The sequence below is a fragment of the Scyliorhinus canicula genome, chromosome 23, assembly GCF_902713615.1.
Source record: "Scyliorhinus canicula chromosome 23, sScyCan1.1, whole genome shotgun sequence".
NCBI lineage: Eukaryota > Metazoa > Chordata > Chondrichthyes > Carcharhiniformes > Scyliorhinidae > Scyliorhinus > Scyliorhinus canicula.
The window spans coordinates 1,769,075-1,784,847 of NC_052168.1; the positions used below are offsets into that span (position 1 = coordinate 1,769,075).

The 15,773-nt window shown below is 46.9% G+C and overlaps 1 protein-coding gene across 13 annotated transcripts in view; it reads left to right on the forward strand.

Annotated features, from left to right (window-relative positions):
- LOC119956267 (CCR4-NOT transcription complex subunit 3-like) overlaps window positions 1-15,773 on the forward strand; it is a 94,354-nt gene that overhangs the window by 11,985 nt on the left and 66,596 nt on the right. For 3 of the 13 annotated variants that reach the window (XM_038783321.1, XM_038783330.1, XM_038783332.1), the window contains exon 3: window positions 1,873-1,956. The exons of the other annotated variants lie outside the window; for them this stretch is intronic. In XM_038783321.1, coding sequence (XP_038639249.1) covers window positions 1,925-1,956 — 32 coding nt within the window. In that variant the 5' untranslated portion in view covers window positions 1,873-1,924. The remainder of the gene's footprint in view (window positions 1-1,872; window positions 1,957-15,773) is intronic. 13 annotated transcript variants of the gene reach the window in all.

Here is a 15,773-nt window from a genome sequence, read left to right on the forward strand (position 1 = left end):
GACCAGACCAGGTTTGGGAGAGCGAGGGAGGTGGAAATGAGGAAACTGAGGTGCAAATGGGCTAGGTCGCAGAGACATTGCTGTGTGTTTAGTCGGATTCCAGTGGCCATCACTGAGGAATTAAAGGAGATCTGAAAGAAAATGTGCAGATGGTGATTTGGAGCCCTGTCTGCTGCAAACTGTTCATAGCCCAGAGTATTTTTTGAAGTGAATTAATGCCGTTTTTTTAAAGGCAATTTAGAACGGATGGTTTATTTGAGGAAAAGACTGGCACCTACTTCACGAACAAAGGCCTTTTCCTGTGTTGTAACATTCAGCTATTGTATGATGTGTGTAACTGGATCCCAGCTGCAACGTGTACTTAATCAGATGCTGATGTTCGTGGGTGTGCAACCGTACATGTATGACCAGACTCTCTAACATTGCTGTATTTAACTTAATATTGCTGATCTGTTTAACTGGACTCCACGCTCGCCTAATTAAGATAACTCGTATAACCCATAAGAAAAGCTGATGATTGCAAAACAGATAACAGTGCAAAGGCAGCCATAAATATAGGCCCACGATGAAGACTACTGATGTGCAGCTGAATAACTCTCTTTCCATCTTATTTGAGTGGAGCCTCCACAGGTGTTTTGGAGATTGCAAAAAACAAAAGTGGCATGTAAATGCAGACCGAGATAGTCAGTGACTCCTCACTGAGCTAAAGCTCGTTCACCTATCATGGGCAGTCCCAGATCTAGAAATTTTAGACAGTCAGCATGAGTGTTGATGAAATTAGATGTCTCATTTGCTGGCACTTCTCCTCCTCCCCCAGCCATTGAGAATATTTCGGTTGATGCAGTTTGCAGCACATTTCGGTGAACTTACATACATGCTTTAACATTAGAGCAAGCAGTGTTTACTAAAACTGGTTTGCAACGGGAAAGTTTTTGTACAATCTTACTTTCAATTCACAGTGGGCTTGAACCATCCATCAACCGGGCGGGTTTCACATCCAAACCACAGGTCAGACTGCTTTGTTAACAGAGGAATTGAAAGTGCAGACTTGTAGTTGGAGTGTGTAGGTACCATGTCACACATGTTGATGTAAGTTATGTTACCTTGCTGCCATACGTTTTGGAATTATAGCAGGTTAACAATCTTGTTTTAATAATTTGAACAATTTTTGCTGTCTCTTGGGCAGTCCCTCAGGGTGGAGGGTGACTCGCTTCCACTCCGGGGAGGTGGGTTCTGCAGTGGCTGGATACTCCCATCCTGGATCCGCAGACTCTGCCACAGGTTTGGCAGGGGGTGTTTGATGAGGTGGGTGGGATGCTGTGGATTCTGCACCCTCTTTCCCCTGTTTCCGCTTGGCCTCCCAGTACTCCACCCTGTGACACTCGAGGTGACTGGCCCCTTCGCGGATTCTTCTTCTCCAGTTTGTGCGTTCTTCGGCAGCAATTCCCACGTGTCGGTGGGGATGTTGCATTTATTTAGGGGGGCTTTCAGAGTGTCCTTGTAGTGAACCCTCTGCCCCTCCCAGTGATCGCTTGCCATTGCGGAGCTCGGAGTAGAGCACTTGTTTTGGGAGTGTTGTGTCGGGCATGCGGGCAATGTGGCCTGCCCATCACAGCTGGTCAAGCGTCACCAGTGCCTTGATTCTGGGTATATTGGCCTGGGAGCGGACGCTCACCTTGATACACCTGCCATTGGGAATTACAGGATTTTGCAGAGGCAGCGTTGGTGATATCTCTCCAAGGATTTGAGGTGTCTGCTGTACATTGTCCATCTTTCTGATGCATACTGGAGGGCAGGGACCACGGCTGCTCTGTAGACCATGAGCTTGGTGTTGGGTTTGACATCTCGATCTTCAAATACTCTGCTCCTCAGGTGTCCGAAGACTGCACTGGCGCACTGGAGTCGATGTTGGATTTCGTTGTCAATGTCTGCTCGCACCGAGAGGAGGCTCGCGAGGTATGGGAAATAATCCACATTGTCCAAGGGCCCATCGTGGATCTTGATGGTCGGGGGACAGAGGTTGGGTTGGTCTCAGTTCTGGCCTGCAGGTGTCGGAGGTTCAACATTTTCCCGCTTAGAACATAGAACATAGAACAGTACAGCACAGAACAGGCCCTTCGGCCCTCAATGTTGTGCCGAGCCATGATCACCCTACTCAAACCCACGTATCCACCCTATACCCGTAACCCAACAACCTTAACCTTACTTTTATTAGGACACTATGGGCAATTTAGCATGGCCAATCCACCTAACCCGCACATCTTTGGACTGTGGGAGGAAACCGGAGCACCCGGAGGAAACCCACGCACACAGGGGGAGGACGTGCAGACTCCACACAGACAGTGACCCAGCCGGGAATCGAACCTGGGACCCTGGAGCTGTGAAGCATTTATGCTAACCACCATGCTACCCTGCTGCCCCTATGTCCGGTATGTTAGCACTACTCCTGCAGGGAGCTTCAGAGTGACGGGGTGGAGTGTTGCTGTGAGGAAGATGGAGAATTGCAATGACACAGCTCTGATTGACTCCAGTTTGCACACATATTGGGCGTGTGATGGTTCCGTTGGCTAAAGATCATGTCCATTGAGCCTCTTGATGGGTGGAAGCCACTGGGAGGATGGGGTTGAGGAGCATTCTCGTGGGAAAGAGTAGGGAAATCTCTCTATAATTTCCGCCCTTGGACCTGTCTCTCTCTTGATAATAGTCACAATTAAGGCATCTCAGATCATCCGGCATTTGCTCTCTTCCTTCCAGACAAGGTTGATGAAGTGGATTTTGGTCAAGAGTGCATCTCTGCCGTAGTTAGTACTTCTATGGGGATTCCATCTGCCCCAGAGGCCTGGTGGTTTTTCAGCTGTTGGATGGCCTTTTTGACCTCACGGTGATCTGGGATTGCGCTGCGGTGGTGGTGGGTAGCGTGTCGTGTGATGGTGGTCGAGGACACTCGTGTCGAAGGCTGTGTCTTGGTTGAGGAGGTCCTCACTGTGCTCTCTCCAGCGGGTACTGACTGCCTCTGTGTCTCTGATCAGCGCCTCTCTGCTTTTGGCTCTCAGTGCGGTGGGTCCTTGGGACCCCGGGCTGTAGATGCGTTTGATTGTGCTGAAGAATGTGCACACGTGGTGCTTGTCGGCGAATTGTTGAGTCTCTTGCGCCCTTTCCACCCACCATCTGTTCTTTAGGTTGCGGCTTCTTTGTTACACTTCGGCCTTCAGTTGCCTGTAGACTTGTTCCCTCTCACTGGAGTTTTGGTGGAGCTGCCAGTTCAGGAATGCTGTGCGCTCGCGGTCAAGGAGATTCTGAATCTCCTGATCGTTCCTGTTGAACCAGTCTTGGTGTTTCCTGGTCGAGAGACCCAGCCTCTCCTCGCAGGTGCTGACTATGGCGGCTTTTAAGGCGGACCAGGCGCAGTGGGTGTTCTGCGGCTCCGGCTTATCGCCAGGTTAGCTGTGAGATGCCGGCTGAGTAGCTCGTTCTTCTTGGGGTGTTTGAGTCCAGCGACATTGAGTCACTTGTGGCAGAGTTTCTTCTGCCTGTGTCGGTTTGGAGCCAGGGTGATGGAGATGATAGAGAGGATGAGTCGGTGGTCAGTCCAGCAGTCGTTGGTTCCGGTTGGTTCCGATTCGTTGCTCAGACAATAATATAGTCTATTAGGTGCTGGTGCCTGGAGTGGTCGAAGTTGCTGCTCTCGCCCCTGCTTGCCTCTCCCCAGCTTCCCTCTCCCCAGACCAATCAACTGTTTTTTGCCCTGCTTCACTCACTGAATCCTAACGTCATCCCATGCCATGTCTCTGCCACTTGCGCTCTTTCAATCTGTTTCTCTGCAACTCCTCGCGCTCTTTCACCCCGTGTCTCTGCCACTCTCCTCGTGCTCTGTTACCCTGTGTCTCTGCCACTCTCCTCGTGCTCTTTTACCCTGTGTCTCTGCCACTCTCCTCGCGCTCTTTTACCGTCTCTCTGCCACTCTCCTTGAGCTCCTTCACTCTCTGTCTCTGCCACTCTCCTCGTGCTCTGTTACTCTCTGTGTCTCTGCCACTCTCCTCGCGCTTTCACCCTGTGTCTCTGCCACTCTCCTCGTACTCTGTGTCTCTGCCACTCTCCTCGCGCTCTTTCACCCTGTGTCTCTGCCACTCTCCTCGTGCTCTTACTCTGTGTCTCTGCCACTCTCCTCGTGCTCTGTTACCCTGTGTCTCTGCCGCTCTCCTCGTGCTCTTTTACCCTGTGTCTCTGCCACTCTCCTCGCGCTCTTTCACCCTGTGTCTCTGCCACTCTCCTCGCGCTCTTTCACCCTGTGTCTCCGCCACTCTCCTCGCGCTCTTTCACCCTGTGTCTCTGCCACTCTCCTCGTGCTCTTTTACCCTGTCTCTGCCGCTCTCCTCGTGCTCTTTTACCCTGTGTCTCTGCCGCTCTCCTCGCGCTCTTTTACCCTGTGTCTCTGCCGCTCTCCTCGTGCTCTGTTACCCTGTGTCTCTGCCGCTCTCCTCGTGCTCTTTCGCCCTGTGTCTCTGCCGCGCTCCTTGTGCTCTTTCACCCCTGTGTACCATATCACACATGCTGATGTAAATTATGTTAACTTTCTGCCAGACGTTTTGGGATTATAGCAGGTTAACAATCTTGACCAATTTAATAATTGACCAATTTTTGCTGTGCTTCAATCAAGCGAAGGAAATACAATGACATCAAATACCAGGAAAGAAATCGGCAATGTCAATTGTTGCTTTAAGCCGGAAACAAAAACAAATTGTTGTTGGTCAGTTTTGTGGAATATCAGTGCACCCTTGCAGAATTCTGCCTTTACAATGGACGGGTTAACATATTTTTAAAAGTCAGATTATTTGTCTGAGCTCCAATGCAACATTGCAGGCTCAGTTACTTGTATTGAGAATGTTTCCCGTGCAGCAGATGTTTGCATGGTCACAGACCCATTCAAATCCAGGCTCTAATTCTCCATGTTTGCTTTTTTCTAATTTGTGCGTGGACTGTGGGCATCACTGGCTGGGCCAACGTTTGGTGCTCATTCCTAATTGCCCTTGAACGTAGTGGCTTGCTAGACCATTTCAGAGGGCAGTTAAGACTCAACCACATTACCGTGGGTCTGGAGTCACATGTAGGACAGACCGGGTAAGGATGGCAGATTTCCCTTCCTAAAGGGCACAAACAAACCGAATGTGCTTTTACAGCAATCGATGGTCACCATCGGTTCGACTAACTTTAAATTCCACATTTGAAAAAATTATTTTATTTAATTTCCACCAGCTGCCGTGGTGGGATTTGAACCCATGTACCCAGAGCATTAGCCTGGGCCTCTGGATTACTGCCATCTCGCCGTTTGCCCACTGAAATAGAAAAGAAATAAGAACGGGCGGCACGGTGGCGCAGTGGTTAGCACTGCTGAGGATTCAATCCCAGCCCCGGGTCACTGTCCGTGTGGAGTTTGCACATTCTTCCCATATCTGTGTGGGTCTCACACCCACAACGCAAAGATGTGCAGGGTAGGTGGATTGGCCACGCTAAATTGCCCCTTCATTGGGAAAAAAAGAATTGGGTACTTTAAATTTATTTTAAAAAATATATAAGGACATATTTAAATGTCCTGTCCCAGCTTGTGGTTATTTAAAACAACTTCTATTGAGCCACCTTGGAGGGGAGGAAAAGTGAACAGAAGTCAGCAGAAGATTAAATCGAAACCTGCTGCAGTGAGATGATAGGAAGGAATGGGCAGGACATCTTTGGGAATGCCAGAAGAGCAGAATGGGATGGGATAAAACAGAATGCTGACTCTTTTTATTCATATGGCTGGGGAAGCCGTTATAGTTTCATGCCGAGGTTAACAATCCATTCAACTTGGGGCGGCATGTGGCACAGTGGTTAGCACTGGGACTGCAGCGCTGAGGTCCCAGGTTCGATCCCGGCCCTGGGTCACTGTCCGTGTGGAGTTTGCACATTCTCCCCGTGTTTGCGTGGGTTTCACCTCCACAACCCAAAGATGTGCAGGGCAGGTGGATTGGCCATGCCAAATTGCCCCTTAATTGGAAAAAAGAAATAAATAATTGGGTACTCTAAATTTAAGGAAAAAAACAATCCATTCAACCTTTTCCAGTTTATGCATTGTGAATGCTGATGATGGCACCAGCAATGGAGAGCTCAGTGCAGTAGTCCAGTACAAGGCCATTGGTCTGACTTGGATGCCCACAATCTCAGTTTGAACTGTACCTCCTGTTCCACACCCTTCTGGTCCTATCCTCAATGACTAAGGGTTGTCCAGATTTTCTTTGGAAGGTTGAAAGCTGGAATAAGACCACTTGTCTCAGTTACAAGGTTGTGGCTGCCCAGAGGTGGGGCTGTCATTTGTACAGTGTGGAGTGTGTTTCAGTAGGTCTGTGGGATTTTGGACAAATGCGTGGGTTCAGTTTGAGATCCTGGGTCAATGCTTTGCGAGCTCTCAGCCACTGGTGTTCTTTGAGGAAGGTATTTTCCCTGTGGATGCCAGGAGGTTCACTGTGTGCCAGCACATGAAGCCACTCGAGCTGTGTTGGGTTCAATGTCCCAGAAATAATCCTCATGACTTCCTGGAGGTGAATACCTACCATGTTTGTGTAGCGGCTGCTGACCCAGGTTGAGCAGCAGGTCTCTGCTGTTGGGTAGACAAGAGCGAGTGAAGCAGTGCCTCATGTGTTGATTCTGCAGTCCCAAATAACCGATAAAACAGGCACACAGTAGTAAGTAGAAGAGTTAAATGGGCGTGAAACATTAACTGTATTTTCTCTCTCCACAGATGCTGCCAAACCTGCTGAGTTTTCCTAGTATTTTCCGTTTCAGATTCCAGCGTCTGTAGTACATTGATTTTATGACATGGTAGTAAAGGCTGACAAGGAGAATACATTATTACTTTCTAATTTTCACTGCTAAATACAAATCATATACAATCAAATACAAATACAGGACGGCAAGGTAGCACAGTGGTTAGCACTGTTGCTTCAGGGCATCAGGGTCCCAGGTTTGACCCAGGCCTGGGTCACTGTCTGTGCGGAGTCTGCACGTTCTCCCCATGTCTACGTGGGTTTCCTTCGGATGCTCCGGGTTCCTCCCATAGGTCCCAAAAGACCTGCTTGTTAGTTGAATTAGACATTCTGAATCCTACCTCAGTGTACCCGAACAGGCGCCGGAGTGTGGCGACTAGGGGATTTTCACAGTAACTTCATTGCAGTGTAAATGTAAACCCACTTGTGACACTAATAAAGATTATTATTGAATCACAAAACACTTGATAAATGATCTGCCCATCACCTCCTCCCTCCAAGATTCAGCAGGTTTCATCCTGTTTATTCCTGGCTTGTTGACTGTAACATTTCATATAAATTTACTCGAGATGGCTATCTTATTATTCAGAGAAACTTGTGTAACCATTCCATGATTCCATGATAATGCACCCAATAGTCATCATTTAATTTCATGACATTGAGCTTGTGTGAAAAGCGATTCAGTATCTCCATTGCCGTACAACATTCAGGAAGCTTGCAGGAAGCTGTTGCAATTTAAATCTCTTTTTGCACAACTGTATACTCAATATGAATGACTATCATTATTTACAGTCTCCCTGTGGAGGACCCAGGCAGGATTTGACCTTATATTAGGTTTCACTGATTGATTTCTGCGATGCCAAATTTGATAGTGATTGCTCTGTCTCTGCATCACGCCTTCCACGAGGTTGCCCGCCAAAAACAGTTGGTTACTGCCACCAAGTGCAAAACTCCTAGAGCCCAGTGGTGTTAGAAAACCGAAGCGCAGTAGCTCACGTGATGACCTTGGAGGTACACAGAAAGTTTGAACCTGCACATGTTTTGTGCATCATGTGCAGATATTGTGTGTCATATGTGCAAACACAGATAATTGGCTGGCACCTTCTGCACTGTAGGGATTCTCTGATTCAATAATATGGGGAACTTTATAAACAGGTTTCATTTTTTTTAATAAACATTTTATTGAGGTATTTTTTGGCATTGTAACAGCAGCAATATAAACAATGTACATAAAAATATAAACATAGTGCAAATACCACCTCCCTCCCCAACAGGTCCCACCATTAATTAACCCCCTAATCTACGCTAACCTAACCCCCCCCCCTTCTGCTGACGGTTAATTCTCCGTGAAGAAGTCGATGAATGGTTGCCACCTCCGGGCGAACACTATCAGTGATCCTCTCAAGGCGGACTTAATTTTCTCTAGATAGAGAAAGCTAGCCATGTCCGATAGCCAGGGCTCCGACTTCGGGGGCCTTGAGTCCCACCATGCTAGTAATATCCACCTCTGGGCTACCAGGGAAGCAAAACCCAGAACGTCCGCCTCTTTCTCCTCCTGGATTCCCGGATCCTGCGACACACCGAAAATCGCCACCTCTGGATTCAATGCCACCCTTATTTTTAATACTTTGGTCATGATGTCAGCAAACCCATGCCAAAATGCCCTCAGCTTTGGACATGCCCAGACTTGTGGACATGGTTCGCTGGTCCTCCCGCACATTTTGCGCACCTATCTTCCACCCCAAAGAATCTGCTCATCCGGGCCACTGTCATGTGAGCCCGGTGAATGACCTTGAATTGAATCAGGCTGAGTCTGGCACAAGTTACGGTCGCGTTGACTCTACTCAACGCATCCACCCTAAGGCCCTCCTCTATCTCTCCCCCCCAGCTGCTCCTCCCACTTTCGCTTCAGCTCCTCAGTCTGCATCTCCTCTGATCCCATAAGTTCCTTATGAATGTCAGAAACGCTCCCCTCACCTATCCATCCTCTGGAAACTACCCTCTCCTGAATCCCCCTTAGCGGCAGGAGTGGGAAGGTTGGTACCTGTCTACACAGAAAGTCCCGCACCTGCAGATATCGAAATTCGTTTCCCCCGCCAATGCAAACATCTCCTCCAGCGCCTTCATATTCTGAAAGCTCCCCTCTATAAACAAGTCCCCCATCCTCTCAATCCCCACTCTCCAGGGCAAACCGGTGATTGTCTCAGATTGGGGACCAGACCGATCCTCCCACTTCTCCCACATATCTCCTCCATTGCGCCCAGACTCTCAAGGCCACCACCACCAGGGGGCCGGTGGAATACCGTGCCTATAGGCAGGTTTCTGTCATGATGCGATATATTTTTGTCGATTCAATATCTCACCTGTAATTAACCAGATTCATAATGGTGTGCGCCTAACCAAATTTATTGATGGTTCCTGCCTAACTGGATTTATTGACGATGGTTCCTGTCTAACCGGTATCATTGACGATGGTTCCTGTCTAACCGGATTCATTGACGATGGTTCCTGTCTAACCGGATTCATTGACGATGGTTCCTGTCTAACCGGATTCATTGATGATGGTTCGTGTGTAACCGGATTCTTTGATGATGGTTCCTGTCTAACGGGATTCATTGACGATGGTTCCTGTCTAAAGGGATTCATTGGCGATGGTTCCTATCTAACCGGATTCATTGATGGTTCCTGTCTAACCGGATTCATTGACGATGGTTCCTGTGTAACCGGATTCATTGACGATGGTTCCTGTGTAACCAGATTCATTGACGATGGTTCCTGTCTAACCGGATTCATTAACGATGGTTCTTGTCTAACCGGATTCATTGATGATGGTTCCTGTCTAACCGGATTCATTGACGATGGTTCCTGTCTAACCGGATTCATTGACGATGGTTCCTGTCTAACGGGATTCATTGACGATGGTTCCTGTCTAACCGGATTCCTTGACGATGGTTCCTGTCTAACCGGATTAATTGAAGATTGTTCTTGTCCAACCCAATTCATTGCTGATGGCTCCTGTCTAACCGGATTCATTGACGAAGGTTCCTGTCTAACCGGATTCATTGACAATGGTTCCTGTCTAACCTGATTCATTGATGATGGTTCCTGTCTAACGGGATTCATTGACGATGGTTCCTGTCTAAAGGGATTCATTGGAGATGGTTCCTGTCTAACCGGATTCATGATGGTTCCTGTCTAACCGGAATCATTGACGATGGTTCCTGTCTAACCGGATTCATTGACAATGGTTCCTGTGTAACCGGATTCATTGACGATGGTTCCTGTCTAACCGGATTCATTAACGATGGTTCTTGTCTAACCGGATTCATTGATGATGGTTCCTGTCTAACCGGATTCATGATGGTTCCTGTCTAACCGGAATCATTGACAATGGTTCCTGTCTAACCGGATTCATTGATGATGGTTCCTGTCTAACCGGATTCATTGATGATGGTTCCTGTCTAACCGGATTCATTGATGATGGTTCCTGTCTAACCGGATTCATTGACGATGGTTCCTGTCTAACCGGATTCATTAACGATGGTTCTTGTCTAACCGGATTCCTTGACGATGGTTCCTGTCTAACCGGATTTATTGATGATGGTTCCTGTCTAACCGGATTCATTGATGATGGTTCCTGTCTAACCGGATTCATTGACGATGGTTCCTGTCTAACCGGATTCATTAACGATGGTTCCTGTCTAACCGGATTCCTTGACGATGGTTCCTGTCTAACCGGATTCATTGACGACGGTTCTTGTGTAACCAGATTCATTGCTGATGGCTCCTGTCTAACCGGATTCATTGACGATGGTTCCTGTCTAACCGGATTTATTGACGATGGTTCCTGTGTAACCGGATTCCTTGACGATGGTTCCTGTGTAACCGGATTCATTGACGATGGTTCCTATCTAACCGGATTCATTGACGATGGTTCCTGTCTAACCTGATTCCTTGACGATGGTTCCTGTCTAACCGGATTCATTGACGATGGTTCCTGTGTAACCGGATTCATTGACGATGGTTCCTGTCTAACCGGATTCATTGACAATGGTTCCTGTCTAACCTGATTCATTGATGATGGTTCCTGTCTAACGGGATTCATTGACGATGGTTCCTGTCTAACCGGATTCATGATGGTTCCTGTCTAACCGGAATCATTGACGATGGTTCCTGTCTAACCGGATTCATTGACGATGGTTCCTGTCTAACCGGATTTTCATTGATGATGGTTCCGGTCTAACCGGATTCATTGACGATGGTTCTTGTCTAACCGGATTTTCATTGACGATGGTTCCTGTCTAACCGGATTCATTGACGATGGTTCCTGTCTAACCGGATTCATTGACGATGGTTCCTGTCTAACCTGATTCCTTGACGATGGTTCCTGTCTAACCTGATTCCTTGACGATGGTTCCTATCTAACCGGATTCATTGACGATGGTTCCTGTGTAACCGGATTCATTGACGATGGTTCCTGTGTAACCAGATTCATTGATGATGGTTCCTGTCTAACCGGATTCATTGATGATGGTTCCTGTCTAACCGGATTCATTGACGAAGGTTCCTGTCTAACCTGATTCATTGATGATGGTTCCTGTCTAACCGGATTCATTGATGATGGTTCCTGTCTAACCGGATTCATTGACGATGGTTCCTGTCTAACGGGATTCATTGACGATGGTTCCTGTCTAACGGGATTCATTGATGATGGTTCCTGTCTAACCGGATTCATTGACGATGGTTCCTGTCTAACCGGATTCATTAACGATGGTTCTTGCCTAACCGGATTTTCATTGATGATGGTTCCTGTCTAACCGGATTCATTGGAGATGGTTCCTTCCTAACCCGATTCATTGATTACATTTTTTTTTAGAGTACCTAATTCATTTTTTCCAATTAAGGGGGGATTTAGCGTGACCAATCCACCTGCCCTGCAGATCTTTGTGTTGTGGGGGCGAAACCCACGCAGATACGGGGAGAATGTGCAAACTCCACATGGACAGTGACCCAGAGCCGGGATCGGCGCCGTGAGGCAGCAGGGCTAACCCACTGCTCCACTGTGCTGCCCTAACCGGATTCATTGATGATGGTTCATGTGTAACCGGATTCATTGACGATGGTTCCTGTGTAACCGGATTTATTGACGATGGTTCGTGTCTAACCAGATTCATTAACGATGGTTCCTGTGTAACCGGATTCATTGATGATGGTTCCTGTCTAACCGGATTCATTAACGATGGTTCCTGTCTAACCGGATTCATTGACGATGGTTCCTGTCTAACCGGATTCATTGATGGTTCCTGTCTAACCTGATTCATTGATGGTTCCTGTCTAACCGGATTTATTGACGATGGTTCCTGTCTAACCGGATTCATTGACGATGGTTCCTGTCTAACCGGATTCATTGATGATGGTTCCTGTCTAACCTGATTCATCGACGATGGTTCCTGTCTAACCGGATTTATTGACGATGGTTCCTGTCTAACCGGATTCATTGACGATGGTTCCTGTCTAACCGGATTCATTGATGATGGTTCCTGTCTAACCTGATTCATCGACGATGGTTCCTGTGTAACCGGATTCATTGACGATGGTTCCTGTGTAACCGGATTCATTAACGATGGTTCCTGTGTAACCGGATTCATTGATGATGGTTCCTGTCTAACCGGATTCATTAACGATGGTTCCTGTCTAACCGGATTCATTGACGATGGTTCCTGTCTAACCGGATTCATTGATGGTTCCTGTCTAACCTGATTCATTGATGGTTCCTGTCTAACCGGATTTATTGACGATGGTTCCTGTCTAACCGGATTCATTGACGATGGTTCCTGTCTAACCGGATTCATTGATGATGGTTCCTGTCTAACCTGATTCATCGACGATGGTTCCTGTCTAACCGGATTTATTGACGATGGTTCCTGTCTAACCGGATTCATTGACGATGGTTCCTGTCTAACCGGATTCATTGATGATGGTTCCTGTCTAACCTGATTCATCGACGATGGTTCCTGTGTAACCGGATTCATTGACGATGGTTCCTGTGTAACCGGATTCATTAACGATGGTTCCTGTCTAACCGGATTCATTGGCGATGGTTCCTGTGTAACCGGATTCATTGACGATGGTTCCTGCGTAACCGGATTCATTGACGATGGTTCCTGTGTAACCGGATTCATTGACGATGGTTCCTGCGTAACCGGATTCATTGACGATGGTTCCTGTGTAACCGGATTCATTAACGATGGTTCCTGTCTAACCGGATTCATTGACGATGGTTCCTGCGTAACCGGATTCATTGGCGATGGTTCCTGTGTAACCGGATTCATTGACGATGGTTCCTGTCTAACCGGATTCATTGGCGATGGTTCCTGCGTAACCGGATTCATTGACGATGGTTCCTGTGTAACCGGATTTATTGACAATGGTTCCTGTCTAACCGGAATCATTGACAATGGTTCCTGTCTAACCGGATTCATTGACGGTCGTTCCTGTCTAACCGGATTCATTGACGGTGGTTCCTGTGTGACCAGATTCCTTGACGATATTTCATATCTTTTACTGAACAATTTCTCCTGCAATTTCTCTTTATTGAAAGCTTAGATTTTATTGTTATGTTACATGTTATCTGGAACCTATCTAATTGATCGTCATTGTAAAGTGTTTGTTCTTCATGATTTCACTATTTGCAGAGTTTTGCAGAACATTATCCCCATGCGAGGTGGGACTGTATTGTAATGTTTTCCAGGACCCACTGCTCTTTTTGATACATCCCCTGGCTTTGGTTTGTAGGGCATCATTTCAAAGTAGGTAGATGACAAAGAGACTCCGCAGCGTAGTAAACAGTGAGGTTGGTTTAAATGTTTTTAGGAGGGCTTGGATAGATGGGTGAAATAGATAGACATAGGTCAGATGAAGTTGAACACAGGTATGTGTGAGGTGATACAGGTTGGTTGGAAGAATGGTTGGGCGGCATGGTGGCACAGTGGTTAGCACTGCTGCCTCACAGCGCCAGCATCCTAGGTTCAATCCAGCCATGGTGACTGTGTGGAGTTTGCACATTCTCTCCGGGTCTGTGGAATTTCTTCTTGGTGATCCTGTTTCCTCCCACAGCCCAAAGATGTACAGAAAATACACCTTAGTGTTCAACGGTTAAGTGGGGTTATGGGGGGGCAGCACGGTGGCCTAGTGGTTAGCACAATCGCCTCACGGCGCTGAGGTCCCAGGTTCGATCCCGGCTCTGGGTCACTGTCCGTGTGGAGTTTGCACATTCTCCCCGTGTCTGCGTGGGTTTCGCCCCCACAACCCAAAAATGTGCAGAGTAGGTGGATTGGCCACGCTAAATTGCCCCTTAATTAGAAAAAATAATTGGCTAATCTAAATTTAAAAAAAAAAAAAAAAAAGTGGGGTTATGGGGGTCGGGTGGGGGACTGGGCCTTGGTAGGGTGCACATTCGGAGGGTCGGTGCAGAATCAGTGGGCTGAATGGTCTCCTGCACTGTAGGGATCCTATGATAGATGCAATTGAAATGAATATTAGTTTTAAAGGGGGAAGCAGGAACAGAGAGACCTGAGTTAGCAACACAGATTTGGGAAGGCTGGTTTTCAAAAAAAACGCATGGAACTTCTGTTTTGTTCATGGCATGGAGTATGCGTGCAGGAGGTATGCTAAATCTTTACATATCATTAGTTCAGCTTCAGCTGGAGTATTGTGTCCTATTATGGGAACCATACTTTGCAAATACTTAGAGAGGGTGCAGAGAAGATTTACTAGAACAGTGTGCCAAGGGCTTCCGTTATGTGCAAAAGCTGGGTTCTCCTTCAAGCAGAGAAAGTTAAGACATTTATGTGATAGAAGTGTTCAAAATCATGAATGGTTTTTTTGATAAGAGTAAATAAGGAGAAACTTTCCACTGGCAGGATATCAACCACTAGAGAAAGCAGATTTTGATCTGCATTGTGCTGTCAAAGGGTGGTAAAGCAGATTCTTTTTTTTTTTTTTATAAATTTAGATTACCCAATTATTTTTTCCAATTAAGGGGCAATTTAGAGTGGCCAATCCACCTACTCTGCACATTTTTGGGTTGTGGGGGCAAAACCCACGCAGACACGGGGAGAATGTGCAAACTCCACACAGACAGTGACCCAGAGCCAGGATCGAACCTGGGACCTCAGCGCTGTGAGGCGGTTATGCTAACCACTTGGCCACCGTGCTGCCCTGGTAAAGCAGATTCAATAGAAACAGTTAAAATAGAATTGGATAAATATTTGAAGGGAAAGGTTTGCAGAGTAGTAGGGAAAGAGGAGGGAAGTGGGACTAAATGGATGGCTCTTTCAAAGAGCTGGCAGAGACCCGATGAGCTGAATGGGCTCATACAAAGATACGTAGAAGATAGGAGCAGGAAGAGGCCTTTTGGCCCTTCGAGCCTGCTCCACCATTCATCACGATCATGGCTGATTCCATGATTCTATATGGTGTATACAATCGATAATAGTACATGTCTCACAAAGTGAGTTTATAAGTACTGAACTATATTCCATTGATGGGGAAGGTCTGGTAATGAGAATGTGTTAACTAGAATACAATGATGAATATACAAACATAAGAATTTGGAGCAGGAGGGAGGTCACTTGGCCCTACTCTGCTATTCAATAAGATCATGGCTAATCTGTTGTTACCTCAATCCCACATTCCTGCCTGGCCCCGATAATCTTTCACCCCCTTGTTAATCAAGAATCTATCCAGCTCTGTCTTAAAAAGATTCAAAGATTCTACTTCCACTGCCTTTTGAGGAAGAGAGTTCCAGAGACTCACCCCCCTCGGAGAGAAAATTCTCCTCAACTCTGTCAGAAATGACTTCATTGCAGTGTTAATGTAAGCATACTTGTGACAATAAAAAGACTATCATATTATTATAAATGAGCGACCCCTTTTTAAACGGTGATCTCCAATTCTAGGTTCTCTGGCAAGAGG